This window comes from Micromys minutus, assembly GCF_963924665.1.
Source record: "Micromys minutus genome assembly, chromosome: 19".
Taxonomy (NCBI): Eukaryota; Metazoa; Chordata; class Mammalia; order Rodentia; family Muridae; genus Micromys; species Micromys minutus.
In genome coordinates this window covers 31,873,470-31,896,915 of record NC_137954.1, presented here as the reverse complement: position 1 = coordinate 31,896,915, position 23,446 = coordinate 31,873,470, and the positions used below count along the sequence as shown (strand labels likewise).

The following is a 23,446-nucleotide window of genomic DNA, read 5'->3' as shown; positions in this document are numbered from 1 at the left end:
CCTGGTACTAGAATTACAGATGGTTGTGAGTCATCCTGTGGCTTCTTAAAGTTGGTCTCCAATCCTCTGGAAGAGCATTCAGTGTTCTTAACCACTGATCCAACTCTTTAGAGCCCCCTCATACCTCTTTTTAAAAATAAAAGCTCAAGCATAGAAAATTCCATGGAATTTGGAAAAGGAAAAGCATATAAGATAGTTGTCTCTACAATCAGAATGATTTATCTATCGTGTTGAAAGAATGTATACTCATTGAGTAAGTAGGAAAAATTTTCACAGAAAGCACAAAACCTGGGCATTTAGCAGAACTCACAGACCTAGTGACACCAGTGAGAGGAAAAGACATAAACTACTATAAGCATTTCATGAAAAGCCCAAACTTGAGCCTCTTGTTTATCTGGTCCCAAACCTTGGCTGCCAGCCCACACTGATGAGAACACAGAAGGGTGTGTTTCAACACAAGAGCCTGTTGCACAGAAACAAATTTCCCATGGTGGGACTCGTGGAAATCTGGAAGATCTTGAATCTTGTTCCCAAGCAAGATTGGAACATTTGGAAACCACTGAGCAGAGATGTGAGAGCCATCCCTGGGGGGAAGGGAGAACTAGAAAATCAAGAATTCTCCTTTCAAAATAAATGAAGTGTGGTTAATAGTCACAAGGAGTTAGAAGATAGTAAGGTAGCATTTGCCGGTCATATGTGCTAGCGAGGACTTCTGTTTGTATGCTGGGGGGAAGAGCCTGGGGACCTAAGAGAGATCTCAGTGAGCAGATGCTTAGTGCTGGGAGGCATCCCCTCTCTTGGAGGGCAACTGAGTTTCCTGTGAGAATGAACCAGTCTTAGAACTCACCGGAAACAGAGGACTCCCAGCCACTTACTTGGTCCATACAGGACCATTCACTCATTCATATTTACTACAGAATGAAGTTGGACAGCTTCCGTTCTGTCAGTGGAAGGACTCATTGCTTTTTTTTCTCTCTGACTACCGGTTTTTTTTTTTTTTTTGATTCCTTAGCATATTTGATTTCCTCTGAACTCAGGGTTACATTTCACCTGGACTCTACCCTGGGCATCTCTTGATGCATGTTTCTTCTCCTGGGTTTTTTCTTTCCGGGTGAGTTCATTCTGTTCTCCAGAGAGTCTCTGTACTATTCCGAGCTCAGAGTCTGAGTTCTCTGTCACAGAGACATGCTCTTAGTTGGGTTGCCTTGAATCCAGGGCTCACTGTGATTCTTTTCATGTGATCAGATGATAGAAACTTGGCTGTGCCCTCACGTGACTGGGCTGAAGCTGGGACCCTGGTGCTACCATGGAGAATGTTCCTTTTATCAGTCAACAGTGGCAAGCACTTCCTTCAGAAGACACATAGCTTTGGCAGAATTTCCCTGTGTAGAAGGCCATCTAATGTTATTTGCATATATTGTAGTGTCCTAGCATTCCGGCTATTCAAGTTATGTTTTAGAAGTGACACACTCCAACAGAAACATACTGTCTCTAATTCCACAGAGATCAGCCATTGATATAAGATGCTAAGTTAGAGGGTGGTGGTTGTGAGAGATAGTGTAAATTTTTATGTACTTGGAAGCTGGACCAAAGCAAACACTTTAATGTACTTAACACTGGCCATTGCAAAAGAGAAATTCCTCATAGATTGCACATAACATACATGGTCATGTCCCATGCACAGAGTATGTGCACTGTGAAGAAGACAGCAATGTCCAGGTTCTGCTACTAGCTGAATCAGTCCCATGAAGACAGAATGTCTTGGTGTGACTGATCTGTGGGCTGCAGAGGTGCACACATGTGTGTATCTCCACCCATGATCTGTTCCTGATCAACATAACTTTTTCTTCCTTTGGCAGCCCACTTAGTACAGGTCTTCGCACTGAGGCACACATATCCTGGGAAAGCAAAATCTGCTGTAGCCTTTTATAACTCATTTTTTACAGAAAATAAAAGAAGCGTTGTCCAGAGTCTCAGCTGTGGTATGCATGGAGTTCTGTCTTTGACCAAGATTTTCACCTCTTCTTTAAAAAATGTTCTTCTTCTAGTTTTTTAAGAGAAGAGTATACTCTCTGTGCTGATTTTAACCTTCAACTTGAAACACCCTAGGATCACCAGACATGAGGGTTTTATTTGAGGCATTGTCTAGATCTCATTATCCTGTATACTGGTTGGGGGGAGGTTATCTTGATTATTAATTGATATGGGAAGACCCAGCCCACTGTGGGCTACGTCATTCCCTATACAGAAAATTGTGAACTGTTTAAGACTAGGAGAAGCTGCAAGAGAGCAAGCAGGGAGCATGGCTGCCTTCTTTCTTTTTGCTTTTGACTGCAGATGTGGTGTGATCAGTTGTCCTGCCTCTGTGACTTCTCTGTAGTGATGAATCATAATTTGGAATTGCAAGCGTAATAAGCTCTTCTTTTCTTCCCTAAAGTTATTTTGTCAAGATATTTTGTCACAACAAAAACAAAACTAGGTTACCCTGTCCCCAGGCAATCCCAGATATCCCTAGGGCATACCAGGCAGTTAAGGCTACTTGGTGAACTCCAGGTGAATGCTAGACCCTTTCTCAAGGAGCGAGGTACATAGCACCTGAGGAAAGACACAAGTTTGACCTATGACCTTCACACGCACACACATGTGCAGCTGCCTACACCAGCAGTAGATTATATATGAGATGAATGCCAGGCAAATACTATTTTACAATAAACACTGAGCATTGTAAATTTCAATTAGCAAGTATTTGTACAATATTTTTTAGCTGTCAGTGGTGGTAGTGTGACACACTGAGTGTTTCTAAAATGGTGCTGTAACAGTTTTATTTTCAAGTCTCCCAAAATCATCCATCCAACTGTATTGAGAAACTCCAGATGTTTGTTAGGACAGTAGTAAATTCCAGATGTTGGGACAGTAGTTAGGCATCCTTCTTCTGCAGTTTAGTAGCATTGCTCTGTGAACGTTTCTTCACAGAGTACCTACATAAGTGTGGAGGTAAATTAATTCAATTATTTTTAAAATATATACATCTCCAATTTCTCATAATTTTGGACCGTTTCTCACTCGTTTACAATATTGAGTATAGTTTAAGTGATCAAAGGAAATTTCCAGTTTTCTTTCCGGAATAATAATTTGTTTTATTGAGTCTCATTTCTAGACTGTAACTTTAAATGAAAAGGATATTTAAAGTGATCAGCTTGGGGATATAAAAATATTCATGTGTTCTCCTTAATTGTATTTATCTGTACTTGGTATTGAAGAAATCATAGAAGGTGGTCCCACCGCTCACCAGAAAAACTGGTCTACAGTTAACACATGGTTGATTTCATCTGCCCAGCTTTTATGAAGAAATTTAAAAATAGCTTATAATATTGGACACAACTGGTTTCCTTCTCTCTGCCAGTTCCCGTAAGGACAGGAGTTCAGAAGAAACAGACTTTTAAAATTGAGACATCTCCATTCTTTGTGCCAAAAAGATTTTAGATCAAAGTAAAGAGTTCTTCAGGTCAAGTTTAAAAGTAAATTTTCTCTTGTTTACAAATAAAATTCAAAAACCAAAGTTTACCATTTTAACTCTTCTAGAGTTTGTAATTGAGAGGTCCCAGATGTAATCACAACATACACCATGTCTGCTACTAATTCCAGAACATCGCTGTCCTCCCCAAAGTAACCCTTGTTCCCCAAAGTAACCCTGTACTCCTCGGTTTTCCATTTGTCCCCATCCCTAACAACTGCTGGTCTATTTTCTTTCTCTGTGGATTTTCCTGTTGTCTTCAGATAGTCATAAAAAGTTCAAGGTTCATCCATGAAGCAGTACATATCCATGTGCAATTACTTAATATAGCTAAATAATATTCCATGGCATGGTATAATAGTTTGCTTTCCCATTAATCAATTGATGAATCTTTAAGTTTTGATTGCTATGATTATTGATATACAAGTACACTGTGAAATGTGATTTCTCCTAAAATCTCTTGATTTTCTTCAAAAGCTTATTTATTACATATAGAGGATTTGAGAACATTTCAATTTCTATTTTATTATTATTATTATTATTATTATTATTATTATTATTATTATTATTATTATTATTATTATTATTATCTTTTATAGCTTGCTTACAAGGGCTGAAGAGCCGGCTCAGTGGTTAAGACCACTAGCTATTCTTTTAGAGAACCTGAGTTCAATTCCCAGAACCCACAGAATGGCAGACAATTGTTTTTAACTCCAGTCCCAGTGGATCTAACTCCCTCTTCTGGCCTCCCTGGGTACTGCATGCATATGTACAGACAAGCAGGCAAAACACTCCACACAGAAAATAAAAATAAAGACAAAAACCTCGTCCTAAAATAACCCGCAAAGTCACAGGCTTCTGTTTTGCATTTTACACATGCCCCATCCTCACCTCCTCACCACACCCTGTTCTTCCTTTTTATGTCCCTGTCCCTCCATGATACCCTATTGCCCTTAGTAGAATTTTTTTTTTTTTTTTTTTTATTTCCAGGGATATTTATTCAGCATAACAAGTACCAAGAAAAGATTGCTATGCTAACAGTCATCCATTGGGGTTGTTTAGAAAGTGTTTCCATCATGGACAGACTAACAGAAGCCATTATTCTCGATTTTATGGCATACTACTATTATAAAAGTCATACTTATGATTTTATATTTCACACGTGCACACTGTAACACAGGACACTGACTCCCAACTGTCCATAAGAGTCTTCTGGAGGAGAGGAGAAGGCTGAAGGAATATTTTGGGCACAGAGGTCATTCCTGGAGGGTACCAGTGTTCAAGGTCTTCATGAGGTGCTTTTGCAGATGGACCGAGTCCTTCGTCACAGCCCCCTGGTGAGTTTCCTTGTGTGTGTGTGTCTTTATGGAACACATGTCTTTGTGCTGCCCTATAGGACCCATTCTGTTAAATACCAACGTCTTTCCCATAATAAACTCGAATCATGACCAAAGGTGAAGCTGTTGTATACAAATAACAGTGCCCCGCCCCCTTTCCGTACTGGTCCTGCCATCTTAAATACCAGGTTCGAATAGCAAAAGCATCAAATGCCCAGAATTTCAGAGTTCCTGAAACTAGAGCTTGTGAGACCCAAGAACTTTCACAAGTTCAAAGGGCAGATCAGTGACCTCAAAGACGTCTACATCCTAATCTTTGTTAGTGTGTTATTTACATGAGGAAAAGAATTTACGGTTGCAAATGGAATTCAGGATGTCAATCAGGTGATCTTGAGACAGGAGTGGGGTAGTCTTGGAGCTATCTAGGTGGATCCATTGTCATCACAGGTATTGTTGAACATGAAAGAGGGGAGGAAGGAAGGCAGCATTAGTGAAGGAGACACCACTAAAGAGGCCAGAGAGCACTAGTTTTGAAGGAAGAAGAGACTGCGTACAGAGGGACGTGGGCAATTCTAGAATCTGGGAATGGCAAGAATTAGACTTTCTGTGTTCAGAAACATATCCCCAAATACCTTGGTGTCAAGCAGTAAGACCCTCCTGCTTCTGGTCTCTTCATTGGGTCATGACAGTTTGTCACTGTCAACGCTAATTCTATTTCTCCAAAAGAAAGGACTACAGTGCAGAGAAAGAAGTTTCACTTAGCACACGATGCCAAAGAGGAAAAGGCTGTACATAAAATCAAGTCCAAGGCCTGGTCCCGCTTCTCCTACCCCTGAGGGTGGGGATGGAGGATAGGGATGTGTGGTCAGGGTACCAACTCATGACAGTTGCTCAAGAACCAGATGAGATGATGTGCACTGAAGACCTTTGATGGAGAGATGCACCAGCAAATGTTTGCTTAGCCTGTTTTGATTGCATCTCTACTCTGTTGTAATGTGCTAATAATGGCAAAGCCTTAGGTAGAGCCAGGCTGTGGGCCACCTCACTCTTTCCCAATGGTTGCATAGTATTCCCACACACTCTGTTCATTCCTCTCATTCAGGCAGCTTGCCAGCTACCACCCCTTCTGGCATTGGTTCCATTAAGTGACACCCTGGATGTCACTCTGCTCAGATGTGTCTCCGACTACAGCTGCCTTCCCCCTCTTTTCCCTTGGTTTCATGGAGAGTCATTTTTTTCTCTCATTTGTCCATTCAATCCCCAATCTCACCCTTGGTGCCCCTAGAGTTTCATGCACCATGGCCTTCAGTATGTCTACACAGAAGGCCTTCCTTGACTGATGTAGGAGAGACAACAGTGGTAGCCAGAGAGAACATGGCGTTGACTCTGTCAGGTGGTTGTACTCAGAATTAAGGGTCATTCTTCTGGAATTAGTACTATTGCTCTGTTTAGGTTGTCATCCATTAAAGCAAACACTTAGCTTTTATTTTTGCTTTTCCATAGGTCATTAATATTTATCCTTTTTACCATACAATATGAATATGGGGTAAGTATATTAATTCATTCTGTACATGGAATGTACACTTGTTTTATATATACATATATAGATATATATATATAATTTATTGCAGTGTGTTTTTTTAATGTTTAAACTAGTCATTCTCTGGGACTTAGCCCTCGTGTCCTCAAAATAAAACATAACCTGAACCACTTTGATATTCATGCAACCAAAACTGCTTACAGAATTGCCTGAGTGTTGGAGAGGTCTTTCTCTTATAATGACCACAGCCCTTCCTTACATTCTTTTGGAACAGAAAAGAGGTAGTTGAGACATTTCAAGATTAAACCAAGAAATGTAAGATTCAGTCTGGATGCATTTTTATCTCTAAAGAAATGTTAGCCTGTAACAAGCCTTCTGTCTTCTGCTCCCTCAAGGTAGAATCTAAATCATGAATCCAACCTTAAGGGTTTTAAAGGTGCCCTGTTAAGGGTCATCCTGCCATTCTGGGCTGAAGACTACTGGAGTGACTGAGATCTGCCCAACCCAAGTCCCTTGATCATCAGATACCTTTGGAAAGTAACTGACATAAAAAATAATCTCCCCTCCCTTTTACTATCTGGGTCAAGGGATGAGAAGCCCTTGGTTCTTGGCTCTCCCAAACCCCTTATTCTTTAACCCAGCTAAGAACCAATGTCTGTCCCATGTTAAGCAGGGAGCATAAGATGTGTCTGTTCTAGTTCCCATGCATTAGAGAACACCCCCTATGATGCTCTCTTGAGAGCATTCTTCCAGTTGATCTTACCTGATTTGAGTGATATACATCTACTTTTCCATTACAAAAGTCTGCAGATCCTAACACACACACACACACACACACACACACACACACACACACACACACCCTGTTTTTTATATCCAGGTGAGCAATCATGATTCCTAAGCCAAAGATAAATCAATCCTGGATGCTCCCATTGGCTTGTGCTACAGAGAGATTTTAGTCTTCACGCAGGGAGTGGCCGTCTGCTGACTAGGGTTTAAGACAGAGGTGTGAATTGACACACTACCCATAGAGGGCAATTTGCATTGTCTACTATGATTTTAAAAGTACAATCCTTTAAGAATAATTTTTTAAAAAATTGGTCGCATATTTTTATTCTGGCTCGTGCAAAGATGATTACACAGGGAGATTAATTGCAGGGTGGTGTTTAGCAGCCATGGAATGGTATATTCATCAATAGGGAGTAGATGCACTGGTTCTGATACTGGATGAGCTAAACAGCTATGGGAAGAGTGTCAGAATAAACGTGAACACAGTCATTAGATGGAAATGGCCATGTACTAGGTGGCATGACACCCAGGTATCAATGAAACAACCCCAAATCACCAACAGTGTAGGTGCATGTGGATGTATTTATTAATACTCAGATACCAGTCTAAAGAGTTGGATCCTCTCATGGTAGGGAACTTAAGACTAGGGTAAAAAGAGAAAGTGACTGCTATTATTCTTTTATACAAACTGATGTTTTGGTTCTGATTTGGTTTTGTATCTGGAGACAGATACATGGCAGAGTTAACTTTCTAGAAGCTTATGTTTTACCTTCCTTAGCTTTCTATGCAGTAAGAGTGTGTCTTATGACACCTGAGCTAAAGAAGGGGTAGCGTCTCCTGGTTTTACCTTTGGAGAAAGATAAATAGACTTGAGTGTAGGTGAGTTCCCAGTGAGTGTGGGAGTGTGAGTTTCCAGTGAGTTGAGTATGGATGTCTTCCTAGTGATTGTGATTCAGGCTATGAACATTTAATTGTCTATGGTATTGTCTTTGTCCTTTTCAAGGGCTTTTCATGCTATCTCCCTTCCTTCCCCTTTCTCGGTCTGTCTGTCTCTGTGCATGTGTGTGTGAGTATGTGTTGTGTGCATGTCTCTGTATTTGTGCAAACCCATGTGTATTCAAGTTAGCACACATGTGTTTGCTGAGTAGACAAATTCAGATGTTGGTTTTTTAGGCACCATCTGCCTCTTTTTGTTTGTTTTACAGCCAGGGCCTGTTATTGTCCTGAAATGTACCAATCAAGCTAAGCAGGCTGCCTCGTGAGCTCTGGGGATCTGGTAGTCTCTCTGCCTCCCCATCGATGAGGTTACAAGCCTGTACCATCATACGCTGCAACTCTACCTGGGGTCTGGGTGTCAAACTCCATATTTCCTCATCCTGTATGTCTTTATTAAGTGCACACTCTTTCCTTTACACACTCACAACCCCATTTCCTGTGCCAATGAATGTTTCTTTCTTAGAATCTGCTAATCTGTTTTAAAATGACTCCTGAAATGTAAGCCTGACACACCCATCTAAATGATGCCTGGCAAAAATAAGCCATATCACATAAACAACACTCCTTTGTTATCAAGGCATCTAATCTACTGACTCCACTTTTGCCATTGCTATTTCGGAATTTCACTGAGCACAATAACAAAGTCTGACCTTAAATGAATCCAAATACTCAGACTAGCTACTGTGCTTGCCTGCCGTCCAAGCCAAGCCTGGGCTTCAACTCTTAATGGTTCAGGATTTTGAACTCCTACCTTCACAGATAACAATATTAATCAAAAGTCAGGAGTCATATACTTTACAAATTTCAGACTCATTTATGTGTGTCTTATGTAGCGTGTGTGTGTGTGTGTGTGTGTGTGTGTGTGTGACTCAGATTCAAGAGTGTCTGGCTGAGGTACACATTAGACTCCCAGCAGTTTCCAACCTTTCTAATTCTGCAACCCTTTAATTCGGTTCCTCATCTTGCGGTGACTCCTCAACCACGAGATTATTTCTGTTGCTTCTTCATAACTGTAATTTTGGTACGACTAAGCATTGTAATGTAAACACCTCATATCCAGAATATCTGATCTGTGACTCCCAGAGAGGTGGAGTGACTCACAGGTTGAGAAGCACTGCATTGGAGGGATCCACCCACCTTCGAGAACCAACAAATTGCAAGGAGAAAACAAAAATGAAATCCAAACTGGAAGACTTTTTCTGCACAATTGCTGTAGGAAGGCTTAGTCTGGTGAGGGTCGCCGACCCTGGCTGATCTGGGAAGCACAGCAAGAAGGCCACAGGGAGGGTCAAGCTTATCATTGGGACTAGAGCCTTGTCTGTGCCTAGCTTTCCTAACTGCACCACTGACACACACCCCTACACTGCTCCCAACTTACTAATGCATTCTTCACAGGAGAGAAAGGTTCTTGATGATTCTGGCTCCGGCGGCTTTTGAACAAGGCTCCTTTTTCTCCAGTGCCCTCTGTATTTCAGGGTCTGACCCTGTAGTCAGTCGTCCTAGGATTGATCGCCCCATCACCCATCTTGCAGAGGCTCTGCCCTTTTACTAGTCAGAACTACTCTTTGCAGCCAGGTGTGATGGTGACTTTGTGAAGCTGAGGCAGGAGAATCAAACGTTTGGGTGCACCCCGGCTACACTGTCTCACAATAAATAAATTAGTATTTGTTTTTCCTGGATCCAAGGTAAAAAGTGTTCTGTGGGGACTTGAATGTGTTGGGCTTATTCTATTGTATATTACATGAAATCGACTAAGCCCTGAGGTTTAATATACTGAACAAGTGGCCTTGTTTTCCAGAGCAGCAAGAAATATGGCGGCCCCTGTGGAGGAAGAAACTGCTCTGTCTGCCAGTGTTTTCCTGAAAAGGGATCTCGGGTAAGTGAAACAGAGGTTGAGATTGACAGTGTGCTGGGGGTTTGCACCGTTCCGAATATTTAACTTTTCGTAGCCTCCCATCCTCCGCATGACTTGTGAACCTGCATTGCTTATGTGTTCTTATCTCTGAGAACTCTTCAGGTTCTTAGAGAGGGCTGCCATGACTTGAGACTCAGTGAAGCTGAGGGAGAAGACAGCCTGGGCCATGCAGTTCACTTATGTGTTATACAACACTAGTGTCATGACCTCCCTCCCCCTAAGAAGAAAGCCTTGTGCTGTCATTTTGGGTCACCTCCAAGGCTTATAGAGTATACATAAGGCTCTGAGAAGTCTGTGAAGAAGAAAAGAATCCCTTAACTTGGTTTTAAAGTCATCTTTCCAGACATTTGGCCATAATGCCCTTCCATGGATAACACCCTATTGAAGTTTAATATTCCAGCTAAGACAATAGTTCTATGTTGTGTGTTCCATGTTTGCCTTGACTGCTCTATGTGCTCAAAATGCCTTATCTAACTCTCTGATTCTTCATCTTACATGTCCCAATTCTGTTGTGCGGAGAGAAGACTGAGCCTGAGGCCAGTGTCTAGTTCAAAGGCCACCCAGAATAGCTCTGTTGGCAACTACCTATTTTGTAAAGTGTGCTGACTACGTTGGTGACTATCTTTTGGGAACTCACAAGCATGTCCTTGAGTCCTGGCAGCTACACTAGGCAGTTTGTTCATTCTTGAACACTGAGGCTCGGAGGAGGTGACCCTCTGATTCAGAGCCCTGTCATTGTTTTTGTAGAGGTATACTGAAATATCACTGTTTGCACCTTAAATACACATAATTGTGTGTCAATTAAAAATGGGGTGAAGAAGACCACTACAAAAATATTCCCAACAGTCTGGCAAGAAAGGTTAAGTTTGCTGGTTGTCTTTCTTGAGCTTTGGATGATTCTGAAGTTAAAATGAAATGACTTTTTATTTTGATGGAATAATCTCCATGCTACTAAAACAATATAGTACATTGGGCACCTGTCTTGGTCAGGGTCACTATTGCTGAAGTGAGACACCATGACCAAAGAGCAATCTGGGGAGGAAACGATTTACTCAGCTGACACTTCCATATTACTGTTCATCACTAAAGGAAGTCGGGACAAGAACCCAGGCAGGGCAGAAACCTGAAGGCAGGAACTGATGCAGAGGCCATGGAGGGTGCTGCCTACTGGCTTGTTTCCCATGGTTTGCTCAGCCACAACGAGACTGACCCTCTACCACTGGTCATTAATTAGAAAAAAATGCCTTACAGCTGGATCTAATGCAGGCATTTCCTCAACCGAGGCTCCTCCCTCTCTGATGACGAGAGCCAGTGACAAGTTTACACACAAATCAGGCAGTACAGGACCTGAATTAACTCACATCTGTTTCTCACAGTTCTGGAGGCTGGGGAGCTAAATTCAAGGTGATAAACCCTGTGGTTACTGAAAGCCATTTCCTGATTTGAGGATGGCATCCTTCAGGGTGGAGAGAAAGAGAGAAAATTCTCTAGGATCTTCTCAGAAGGGCTTGGGGCTGACGATCAAGTCATCTTCCCGGTCTCTTACTCTTGGAGACTCATCTCTTACTCTCAACACACTAGAGCTTGGGACTTCAACACATGAATAGGGGATCTAAAGAAACATTCAAGTCCAAACACCATCCATTTCAACCCTACCAGGCTAGGCAAAACACTCAAAGTGCATGCTTCGCTGGTAGTCAGTCTTCAGGGCAAAACATTTCCGTCTTCTCACTTCATGGTTTTATCGTTGTATCTATGTGACTTTAGAAACCTCAGTCCCCTTAATTCTGCATTTCCTTGCTGGGGATCTTTTTGTTTCTGCCATTTTTCTGAGGACACTTGACGGCGGAGACAAGTTTTAGTCATTACAGTTGAGTGGAAGGAGCGACTGGTGTCTAACGGGCAGAGTTCAGCTTCTTGTAGTACAGGGCACATTCTACACCAGATGCTAACCGGTCCCCAGCATCAACATAATAGAGCCGTTCTTACCTTCACAGCTCTGTGGGGTGGCTGTGATTATTTGTGTTTCCGTCTGATGGTGTAAGGAGCCCGAATCAAAGCCAGCAACCACATCCAGGTGTCTGGTCACACCGCCAGTACTTGCTCCACAGGCATGGAAAGCTTATTACATGTAGGTTCCAACACCTGGGTCTACTGTCACTCTGTGAGATCAAGCGAGTCCCCTTCCTGAGATCAAGCCCTTACATTTGCTACCTGGATCTTGCTTCTTTTTCTTGAGTTTCCCCGTGACCACAAGCCAATGACTATGTACACAGTGTGCTTTTTGGCCTCCCAGGCTGTCTGTGGATTGCCAGGGTTCCTGAGGCCGAGCTCCTCTCTTCTATGTGTGTGTCCTTGGTACTGGGTGGCCAAAGGGACTGTGTGTGTAGCCCCAGGACCCCCCACCTTTCCTGGCGGGGATCTCCCTGTGAGGGCCACAGGTGGGGGGTGTCATTTTCCAGCAGAGGATGTGGGAGGAAGACCATATGTCACTGGGAGGGGTGGAGATAGAGGCCCTGGGTCCTAAGCATGGGGCCAGCTCTCCGCAGTGGCAGCTCCAGATGGACTGTTGACTTATAATAATAATGAGGGGCTGGGGGTGTCTCCCTGGGGCTTCTCAGTCCAGTTAGGGAAAAGCTGGTATCTCTAAGAAGGAAGTTGGTCCCTCTTATCACTGTTTATTCTTTAATAATGCAAAATAAATTTTGGTCATTTTAACTCACCATAACCCTCTGCCACTCCCTACAACCCTAAGTGAAAACATACTTCTTCTCAGCAAGTCTCCTTCCTACTTCGATCTTTCTCCTCCTCCTCTTCTCTTTCTTCTTTCTCCTCCTTCCTTCCTCTCTACATTCCCCCCTCTTCTCCCCCACCTTGTGTTTGTGTGTGTGTGTGTGTGTGTGTGTGTGTGACATTGCATTTATTTATGGTTGCGTGTATGAGCATGTGTGGAAGGCTGTTACTAAAGCAATGTCACTTCATCTGTGGATGTAGCACAGAAGAAAACAACACCTCTCCAACAATCATCAGTTGCCCCTTACAGAGGAGCAGTGGTGGCGTCATGAACTCTTTCCCATCCTTGGTGAGCAACCTGTACCAAGCGCTTAGATTTTCACCTCACAACTATGGCTTCAGGAGAAGCATTATCCACCCATGCAGGGGGTGAAAGCAGTTCTTGACAAGCAAAGTTAGCTTCTTGTTAACAGCTGTGATTAGCTCTTTATCTGAGTCTGGAGCTACATTGAGGTAAAGCATCCTCTCTCCATCAGTTTGATTATGGCTGTGCCTTAACTCCCTCATTAGAACTTAAGCATATACTTGTGATGGGTCATGTGAACAGTCCCTTGACTCACAGTACACACCTCAGAGGGACAAGTTGTTTGGGTCAAAGCTTTTATGGGTGGGTTGATGTCCCCTCCCTTCCATAGTGTCCACTGGAAGTCCTGTCTGGTTACAGGAAGTGGAAGGAGTCTCATCTAATGTCCCTCATAGACTCCCGGGACTCTCCCCTGTCCCATGTCTCCCACTAGTTCATAGAGGGATAATGTTAATTGTTTAGTCTTTCTGTAGCTTATTTTAAAATAGGTGAATGCATATTATCATCTGAGGGAGTGAAACAGCCATGAAACCAACAAAGCTTTGTGATGCGGTTTTCTGTACAGATAGCAAATGGCTTTAAACTCAGCCCATCTTCAAGGTTTTAGTTTGAAACCCAGGTCAAGTGTTAGTGAGTTTCTCTCTCCTGTGGGATTAGAGATCACTGAATATGCTCAGTACAATACAGCCCTGTGTTCTCTCACCAAACCGTTATATGGTATCATCCTGCATCTTGTGATCAAAACGCCAGAATTACTTGGGGGATTTTAATTATTCCCAGCGTTTCTCATGTCATTAATTTGCACACACAGATCTAACTCTCAGACTCTTTATTTCCTGTACAGCTGCATTTAGGATGCTAACTTCCGCCTGGCAAATGGCCCCACATGGTAATTTCATGTCTCCAATTTATCAGTAGTTCATAATGTTTTCTTTCATAGAAACACCACCCACTGACAACTAAAGGTGGATAAAGCCAGTCTGTCACCCATTCCTTGGCTTTGGAGCTGCTTTTCTGTCCTATTACATCCTGTCTCTCTAAGGACTTTCTGTCTTATTACTAGAAAATTCTCTGATCAGTGATATATACAATGCATTTTAAGGGACAGTGGGTCAACTGAGGTCAGAGAGCTGGGACCATTCTCATCAATAAATGTTAGGTGCTGGATTATGCCTTTGTCCCACAGAAGTAGGGAAGTCTGGCATCTTTTATGGAACTAGTGCTCTACTAGTTAACACTGTTAACATGTGTTTTCTGGTGGATTCCAGCTGCCAGGCTGCAGGTCACTCAAGTGTTTATTCCAGAAATGGTAACATGGTTTTTGAACACCAGAACAGCAGAACCTAAAGGGACATATTTCCAGGTTAGAAATTGCTGTGTCTTGGAGTTGGGTTTTGGAGGTCTGTAGTTCTCAGAGCTCTGGTCTACCTACAGTGTGGCTGCAGCAACGGTAGTTGGCATCAGTTTGAAGAACTGCTGCAGGTAACTGACATCAATTTCCCATGCTGGAAAATCTCCTTGACATCTAGCCTTTGTGTCTATGGAAGAAGGAAACAGAACAGTTTCCTCCCACACTCTACACTGTGCCACGTGTTTCCCATCATACCAAGTGAACACGTGGTTCTAACCTAACAGGAGTTCTTCTGGGACTCAGGTGTAGTGTGTGTTTGATGGTGGTTTCCATGTATCTGCTTACACCCTCCATCTCTTTCTAGTGGGGCTTTGGGTCTCCCTGTGAGGCGTTCAAGTGTTTATTTGATCAGTTTGTTGTGCTGTCTTAACTGCAGTTAATAGGAATACATTCCCATTGGTTGGACAAATAACCATCAAAGAGTTGTTGGGCAAAGGGCAAGACCACAAAAAAACCAATGGAAACCACCCTCCAGCCACTATTTCTGGGTGCTTGAAGGTGCCTTATGGAATAGAGGATACAGCAAAGGCCCTTGCTTCTCCCTGGGTGGGTTGGTGTGTTGGTGCCCTGGGTTGGCCTTGCACAAAAGCGTGTGGGTGGCAGATACAGGCTACTGGATATGCCCTTAAGTTTAGACCTGCTGGAGTTGGAGGGCAGCCAGCCCCAGCATGGAGGAAGAGTCACATTAACACCCACAGCTTCCGTGACAAATTAGCACATGCTTGGTGGCTTGCGGCAACAGAAGTGTATGCTTCACCACATGCTTGAGACCAGATGTTCAAAGGCAAGGGGTTGGTGCTGCCAGCATCCAGCTGGAGAATCTGCTCTGACCTCTGTGGTTCTTCCCCTGGTCCTAGAGGCATTGTGCCAGCTTTTTTCCGCATTACTTCATTCTCTGTAGTATTGAATCTCACCTGCACATAAGGAGGCAGACATGGGAGGACAGTTAGAACTGCCCTGGGGCAACCTATGATCACTGAATCCAGGATAAGATCCTCAAGAGCATAACTAAAGTCCCTGGTGCTCCCCAAGGCAGACTGATCAGTAAGGCACCATGTTTGTTAACAGGTGAGGTAATCTTGGGGTGCGATAACATTCTTTGCTACTGTACCTCAAGATCCTTGGACCATTCATTACCTTTCATTCTTTGGTTTTAAAACACGTCCTGATGTCCAGATTCCTCCCTCCCCCAGCAATATGAGGGGTGGTGATGGTGCTGAAGGAACTGTGTGCCAAAAGACTCCAGCTTTGCATGAGGCTCAGGGTGGGGTGTTTGTGATATTGCAGTGACACCTAGTGGCATATTCTCTGAATTACATTTCAGCATTAAAAGGAAGTGGGGAATTAAAGGGAAAGGTAATATCAGAATAAACAGACACGGCAAAGGGAGAGGTGTCTTAGACACGTTTGTCTGAAAGGTTTAGTTTCAGAAGTATTCATTAGGCATGAGCACACACTTAAAATTTGTATTGTGTGAGACGGTAGCCAAGGTACTGGGAATGGATCTCTGGTCCCAAAGACATTCTAAAGACATTCTTAATATCTGCTTACTATCTTCTTGATATTAGGTAATAAGTGTGAAACATTAATGAAATGAAGGTGAATCTGTTTGGCTGTTATTTTCAGGTAAAAATGATGGTTTGGGGGAAGTGAGGCTGGGGAGGTCTGGAGTGGAAAACGAGGCAGACACCTTGAGATCAGAAGGTCTGGGTTCAGATCTCTACTTCCTCAGGTCCTGTCCGTGTGGCTTCAGGCACATTGCTTCATCTCTCTGAGGCTGAGAGTCCTTCTTGGAGAATGAGGAAGCGTTCAAGGGTGACTTTCTGCTTCCTATTGTTATAAAGAGCCCACCAGATAGAGCTGGTAGCTTGGTTATTAATGTCACTACCACTAACTTATTTTTGATGAGAGGCCGGTAGGCTTTGAGTGACAGGTGAAGGAAGGCTATGGCCATTTCTGGGACACAAATGTGAATGGCACATGAATACATGGGTCACAGGGACTGGTGGGTTAGGGGCACAATGGGGGTCACAATGTGCCATCAGAGGTAAGGCAATAGCCCAAGGGAAGGGCAGGCTGGAGGGAGCTAACAGCTATGTTGGGCCAGAAAACTGGGGTCCAGGAAGTGAGGGAGAGTTACACTTGGATAACCTGTGCTACAAATGTTGTGACCGAGACTTGGGGTCTTGCAATGAGCTAGATGTAAGGCAGACACTGAGTTTAAAGGAAGACGTGGCAGACGTGGTCACCAGAAGGAGAGACAGTGAGTTCTAATGGATCACAGGATGCAGAGGGTAGATCTGTCACCATGTGTAGGCGCAGGGAAGGAGCCTGGAAGGGAGGAGCCCTGCTTTGACATGCTGAGTGTGAGTTAGGAGAAGATAGCCCAGAGTGTCTAAAAGAGAGCTGACAACCGGGGCTGGAACTGGACGATTTTGAGGCCCACAGGAAGAGAATTCTGCAGGAAATTCGGTTAAATGTTGTTTCCTAGGGAAGCTTTATAAAGGAACAGGGAGCTTTGGAAGACTGACAAAATCAGACAAGGCAGAGCTAGCTTGCTTAGCATTCCTCAAATGCTGCTCCCTCCCCAAAGTGAATGAAGAGTTCAGGTAAGGGGGACCTGTGACTGTAATCCCAGCACTGACACTAGGGGGCAGGCATGAGCAGCGGTAAGAGATTTCCATACTTGCTTTCAACACTCAGTTGAGTTAGAGCCAGTCTTGGCTGCAGAGGGAGACCCTATGTCCCCAAAACTGTTATTGTTGTTGTTGATGCTGCTGTTGCTGCTGCTGCTGCTGCTGCTGCTGCTGATGATGATGATGATGATGATGATGAAAACAAGGAGGAGGATGCAGAGGAAGGGGAGGAAGAGGAGGAGAGAGGAGGAGAAAACCCAGAAATCTCACTGCAGACAACACAGGCAGTAGTGAGCACCCCACTATGCCAGTAAAGTAAGGAGGCAGAGGGGTCTGGAGAGAGGCTGACCATCCAGGTAGAGATTCAAGGTAGCAAGGCTGTGCGGTTGCGTAAGTTGTGATCCTGAGGCTACTTTCTTATCTGTTAGTGTGGGGACAAGGTTGCATAGCTCTCAGTGTCACTTGGCTATATTCTCTGAGGTAGTAATGCAAGGTAGGTGTGTGTGTGTGTGTGTGTGTGTGTGTGTGTGTGTGTGTGTGTGTGTGTGTGTGTGTAGAAGCCAAGAGCCAACCTCTGAAGCCCTTTGACCTGTTTTGAATAACATCTCTTAACTGGCCAGATCTCATCAATTAATCAAGGGATCGGCCTGTATCCTCCTCCCGGATTCTGGGATTCCAAACCTATGCCTTCCCACTTCAGCTTCAAAACACAGGTTCTGGAGCTTAACAGATCTCCACACTTGCAGAGTAAGGGCTTTACAGGTTGAGCCCTCTCCCTAGCCCGAATATGTGTTTGTAGTCGTCAGTCTGCAACTAAACTGCTAAAAATCACAAGGGTACCATGGTTTTGATCATTCCCCATGGTTTTTGGTCTCAGTGGCAGCCAAAAACCCTAACCTGAAATTTTGATTTGTGTTCCTTAGAAAGGTAGAATTTTGTATCTTTTGATTCCATCTACCTTGTAAAACAAATGTGATTTTCTTATTTCTAACTTAGTTAGCCAGGGACAGAAAAACTATCCTGAGCTCCGAGTGACGCTGTGAGTTGATGTCCCTCCTTTGTCCAGCTGAGGCAGTAATCTGTGCTGCTGTAAGGAAGCGTCTGATGACCCGTGTCAACTTGGCCCTGGAGTAGATGAAAGAGGTGGCCTTGGTGGTTTTACACAGCACACCCAACTTGCCTAGGGGTCAAAGTGATGGTCATCCAGTTCTGCACCCAGTGACTTCGCTGTCTTATAATGAAAGTCACAAACTACAGAGTCAGTTCTGGACACATAGTAGAAATAATATAAACCACAGCTGTTCAATCTGAATTGAATTAGTTGCAGGACTCCATGTGAATCCTAGTTTAATCATGCTGTGCTTGGTAAGTAGAGATTGGGGCTTAGAATCAGGTCTATGCAGAAAGAGAAAAAGACTGAGATTCAGATACAGACAGAGAGATGGAGAAAGGTAATATACTGAGAAAAAGTCTTGGGATGATGGATCTTCTGGTTTTGAAAAGTAACTTTCATGGACTGTTCTTCTCCTCTCTTCACCCTGTCTATTCTACGAGAGCCTCAGAGATAAGCAAGCCTGAATGTTTACTTACAAGGAGGTTTATTTTTCCTCTGACCCCATTTTTATGTGTACGGATTTAATGAAAATAGAAATTCTTTCTGTGTTACCACATATAAGTTATTTATTCTCATTGAGTGAAACGGCAGACCACCATTTCAAAGACTAACATTTGGGAGCGGGTGTGTGCTAGCAGCTCTTAGAAAGATTTAGTACAGTCACCCAAGGTTTAATGTGCTTCTTTTAGAAAATTTTATCATATAATAAAAAACTAATACTATTAAAAAGCACTAAAATTAAGTCATTAAGTTCATTTTTCTTTTTTTAATACTTCACCTAAGTGTACTTTATTCAAATATTCTTTTTTTAATTGAACAACTTTATTTTAAAAACAGAGATAAATGTACAGATTTTAAAAGCATTTTTGCATAAGAGTATATGAATACATTTTTGTCAGTACTTGATTTTTTTAAAGGTTTGATAGTATGTTTTAAAATCTTACTAGTTACAATGAGCATAAAGTACATGTAAAACAAGATGTAACCTGGAAATTGTCAAAGTTTTCTTCCTGTGTAAAGATTAAGCATAATGATTTTCTTAAGAATTTGGTTAAGTCATTGTTTTTGATAGCTGAGTAGTACTCCATTGTGTAAATGTACCACAATTTTTGTATCCATTCATCTACTGGGTTCTTTCCAGCTTCTGGCTATTATAAATAGGGCTGCTATGAACATTGTGGTGCATGTGTCTTTGTTGTATGTTGGAGCATCTCTGGGCACATGCCCAAAAGTGGAATAATTGGGTCTTCAGGTAGTACTATGTTCAGTTTTCTGAGGAACCACCAGACTGATTTCCAGAGTGGTTGTACCAGTTTACAACCCCACCAATAGTGGAGAAGTGTTCTTCTTTCTCAGCATCCTCACCAGCATCTGCTGTCATCTGAGTTTTTGTTCTTAGCCATTCTGACTGGTGTGAGGTGGAATTTTAGGGTTGTTTTGATTTGCATTTCCTTGATGACTAAGGATGTTGAACACTTCCTTAGATGCTTCTTGACCATTTGATATTTCTCAATTGAAAACTTTTTGTTTAGCTCTGTACCCCATTTTTAATAGGATTGTTTAATTCTCTGGTGTCTAACTTCTTGAGTTCTTTCTATACCTTGGATAGTAGGACTCTATCAGATGTGGGGTTGGTAAAGATCTTTTCCCAATATGTTGGCTGCCATTTTGTTTTCTTGACAGTGTCCTTAGCCTTACAGAAACTTTGCAATCACATTAAGTTCCATTTGTCGATAGAGCACAAGCCATTGGTGTTCTGATCAGGAAATTTTCCCTTGTGCCTATGTGTTCTAAGGTTTTCCCTACTTTCTCATCTAATAGTTTCAGTGTACCTGGTTTAATGTGGAGATCTTTGATTCACTTGCACTTGAGCTTTGTACAGGGAGATAAGAAAGGGTCTATTTTCATTCTTCTGCATGCTGAGTGCCAGTTGGACCAACACCATTTGTTGAAGAGGCTGTCCTTTTTCCATTGAATGTTTACAGCTCCTTTGTCAAATATCAAGTGACCATATATGAGAGAAATCATTTCTAGATCTTCTATTCTATTCCATTGATCCACGTGCCTATTTCTGTACCAGTACCATGCAGTTTTCAGCACAATTGCCTTGTAATATAGCTTGAGGTCAGGGATGGTGATTCCTGCAGGTGTTTTCTTGTTGTTGAGGATGGATTTCGCTATTCTAGGTCTTTTGTTATTCCAGATGAAATCGCACATTGCTCTTACCAGCTCTATGAAGAATTGTGTTGGAATTTTGATGGAGATTGCATTGAATCTGTAGATTGCTTTTGGTAAGATGGCGATTTTTACAATATTGATCCTTCCAATCCATTAGCATGGGAGATCTTTCCATTTTTTGAGATCTTCCTCAATTTCCTTCTTCAGAGGTTTGAAGATCTTGTCGTACAGGTCCTTCACTTGCTTAGTTAGAGTCACACCAAGGTATTTCATAGATTTTGTGACTATTGTGAAGGGTATCTTTTCCCTAATTTCTTTCTCCACATGTTTGTCCTTTGAGTACAGGAAGGCTACTTATTTGTTTGAGTTAATTTTATATCCAGCCACTTTGTTCAACTTGTTTATCTGCTGTAGAAGTTCTCTGGTGGAATTTTTGGGAACACTTACATACAATATTATGTCATTCACAAACATTGGTGTTTTTACTTCTTCCTTTTTGATTTGTATCCCTTTGATTTCCTTTTGCTGTCTAATTGCTCCAGCCAGGACTTCCAGTACTATGTTGAATAGGTAGGGGGAGAATGGGCAGCCTTGTCAAGTCCCTGATTTTAGTGGATGGAATTGCTTCAAGTTTCCCACCGTTAAGTTTGATGTTGGCTGTTGTTTTGCTGTATATTGCTTTTATTATGTTTAGATATGGGCCTTGGATTCCTGTTCTTTCCAAGACTTTTAACATGAAGGGGTGTTGAGTTTTGTCAAATGCTTTCTCAGCATCTAGTAAGATGACCATGTGTTTTTTTGAATTTGTTTATATGGTGGAATACTTTGATAGATTTCCGTATATTAAACTATTCCTGAATCCCAGGGATGAAGCCTACTTGATCATGGTGAAAGATCGTTTTGTTGTGTTCTTGGATTCAGTTTGCAAAGATTTTGTTGAGTATTTTTGCATCAATATTCATAAGTGAGATTGGTCTGAAGTTCTCTTTCCTTGTAGGTGCTTTGTGTGGTTTAGAAAGGAGGGTTATTGTGGCCTAGAAAAATGAGTTAGGTAGTGTTCCATTTGACTCTATTTTGTGGAATAGTTTGGAGAGTATTGGTATTATATCGTCAATAAATGTCTGATAGAATTCTGCACTGAACCCATCTAGACCTGGCCTTTTTTTGGTTGGGAGTCTTTTGATGATTTCTTCTATTTCTTTAGGTATTATGGGATTATTTAGATGGTTTAGCTGGTCCTGGTTTAACTTTAGTATCTGGTATCTGTCTAGGAATTCATCCATTTCCTCCAGATTTTCCAGCTTTGTTGAGTATAGGCTTTTATAGTAGGATCTGATGATTTCTTGAATTTTCTCAGTTTCACTTGTTATGTCTCCATTTTCCTTTCTGATTTTGTTAATTTGGATACTATCTCTTTGCCCTCTAGTTAGTCTGGCAAAGGCTTATCAATCTTGTTAATGTTCTCAAAGAACCAGCTCTTGGTTTTGTTGATTCTTTGAATGGTTTTTTTTTGTTTCTATTTGGTCTATTTCTGCCCTAAGTTTGATTATTTCTTGCTGTCTATTCTCTTCGGTGTATCTGCTTCCTTTTGTTCAAGAGCTTTCAACTGTGCTGTCAAGTTACTAGTGTATGCTCTCTCTGGTTTCTTTTTGGAAGCACTCAGAGCCATTAGTTTTCCTCTCAGTACTTCTTTCATTGCATCCCATAGGTTTGGGTATGTTGTGTTTTCATTTTTATTAAATTCTAGAAAATCCTTAGTTTCTTTCTTTATTTCTTCTTTGACCATGCTATTGTTTAATAGAGCATTGTTTAGTTTCCATGTGTATATGGGTTTTTTGTTGTCTTTGTTGTTATTAAAGACCAACCTTAGACCATGGTGATCCGAAAGGATGCATGGGAGTATTTCAATCTTCTTCTGTCTATTGAGGCTTGTTTTGTGGCCGATTATATGGTCAATTTTGAAGAAGGTGCTGTGAGGTGCTGAGAAGAAGGTGTATTCTTTTGTTTTAGGATGATATGTTCTGTAAATATCTATTAATTCCAATTGGTTCATAACCTTTGCTAGTTTCACTGCATCCTTGTTCAGTTTCTGCTTCCTTTCCATGATCTTTCCATTGATGAGAGTGGGGTTTTGATGTCTCCCACTATTATTGTGTGGGGTGAAATGTATTTTTGAGCTTTAGTAGGGTTTCTTTTATGAATATGGTTGCTCTTGTATTTGAAGTATATATGTTAAGGACTGAGAGTTCCTCCTAACAAATTTTCCACCTAATGGGTAAAAAGTGTCCTTCCTTATCTTTTTTGATAACTTTTGGTTGAAAATCTACTTTATTCCATATTAGAATGGCTACTCCAACTTGTTTCTTGGGGCCATTTGCTTGGAAGTTTTTTCCCCAACCTTTTACTCTGAGATGGTGTCTTTTTTTGTCTCTGAGATGAGTTTCCTGTATGCAGCAAAATGCTGGATTCTGTTTATGTATGAAGTCTAATACCCTATATCTTTTTATTTTAGAATTAAGTCCATTTATATTAACAGATATTAAGGAATAGTGGTTGCTGTTTCCTGCTATTTTTGCATTTAGAGGCAGAATTGTGTCTGTGCATCTTTCTTCTTTTTGTTTTCTTGCTTAGGTATTTTCTTGTTTTTATTAGGAGATAGTTTCCCTCCATGTATTGGGATTTCCACCTATAATTCATTGTAGTGCTGGGTTTGTGGTCAGATAATGTGTAAATTTAGTTTTGTCCTGGAATATCTTGGTCTCTCCATCTATGGTGATTGAGAGTTTTGCTGGGTATAGCAGCTTAGGCTAACACTTGTGTTCTCTTAGGGTCTACATGATGTCTGTCCAAGATCTTCTAGCTTTCATAGTCTCTGTTGAGAAGTGGGTGTGATTCTGATTGGTCTGCCTTTATATATTA

General features: G+C 41.9%; 1 protein-coding gene across 1 annotated transcript in view; it reads left to right on the top strand.

Annotated features, from left to right (window-relative positions):
- The window catches only part of COL4A4 (collagen type IV alpha 4 chain), a gene marked incomplete at its 3' end in the record, with an annotated part of 108,603 nt that overhangs the window by 9,359 nt on the left and 75,798 nt on the right, over positions 1-23,446 (top strand). The window contains 3 exon segments of the mRNA XM_080932758.1: positions 4,695-4,851; positions 6,355-6,397; positions 9,975-10,052. Of these exon segments, the coding sequence (XP_080788884.1) occupies positions 4,805-4,851; positions 6,355-6,397; positions 9,975-10,052 (168 nt within the window). The 5' untranslated portion in view covers positions 4,695-4,804.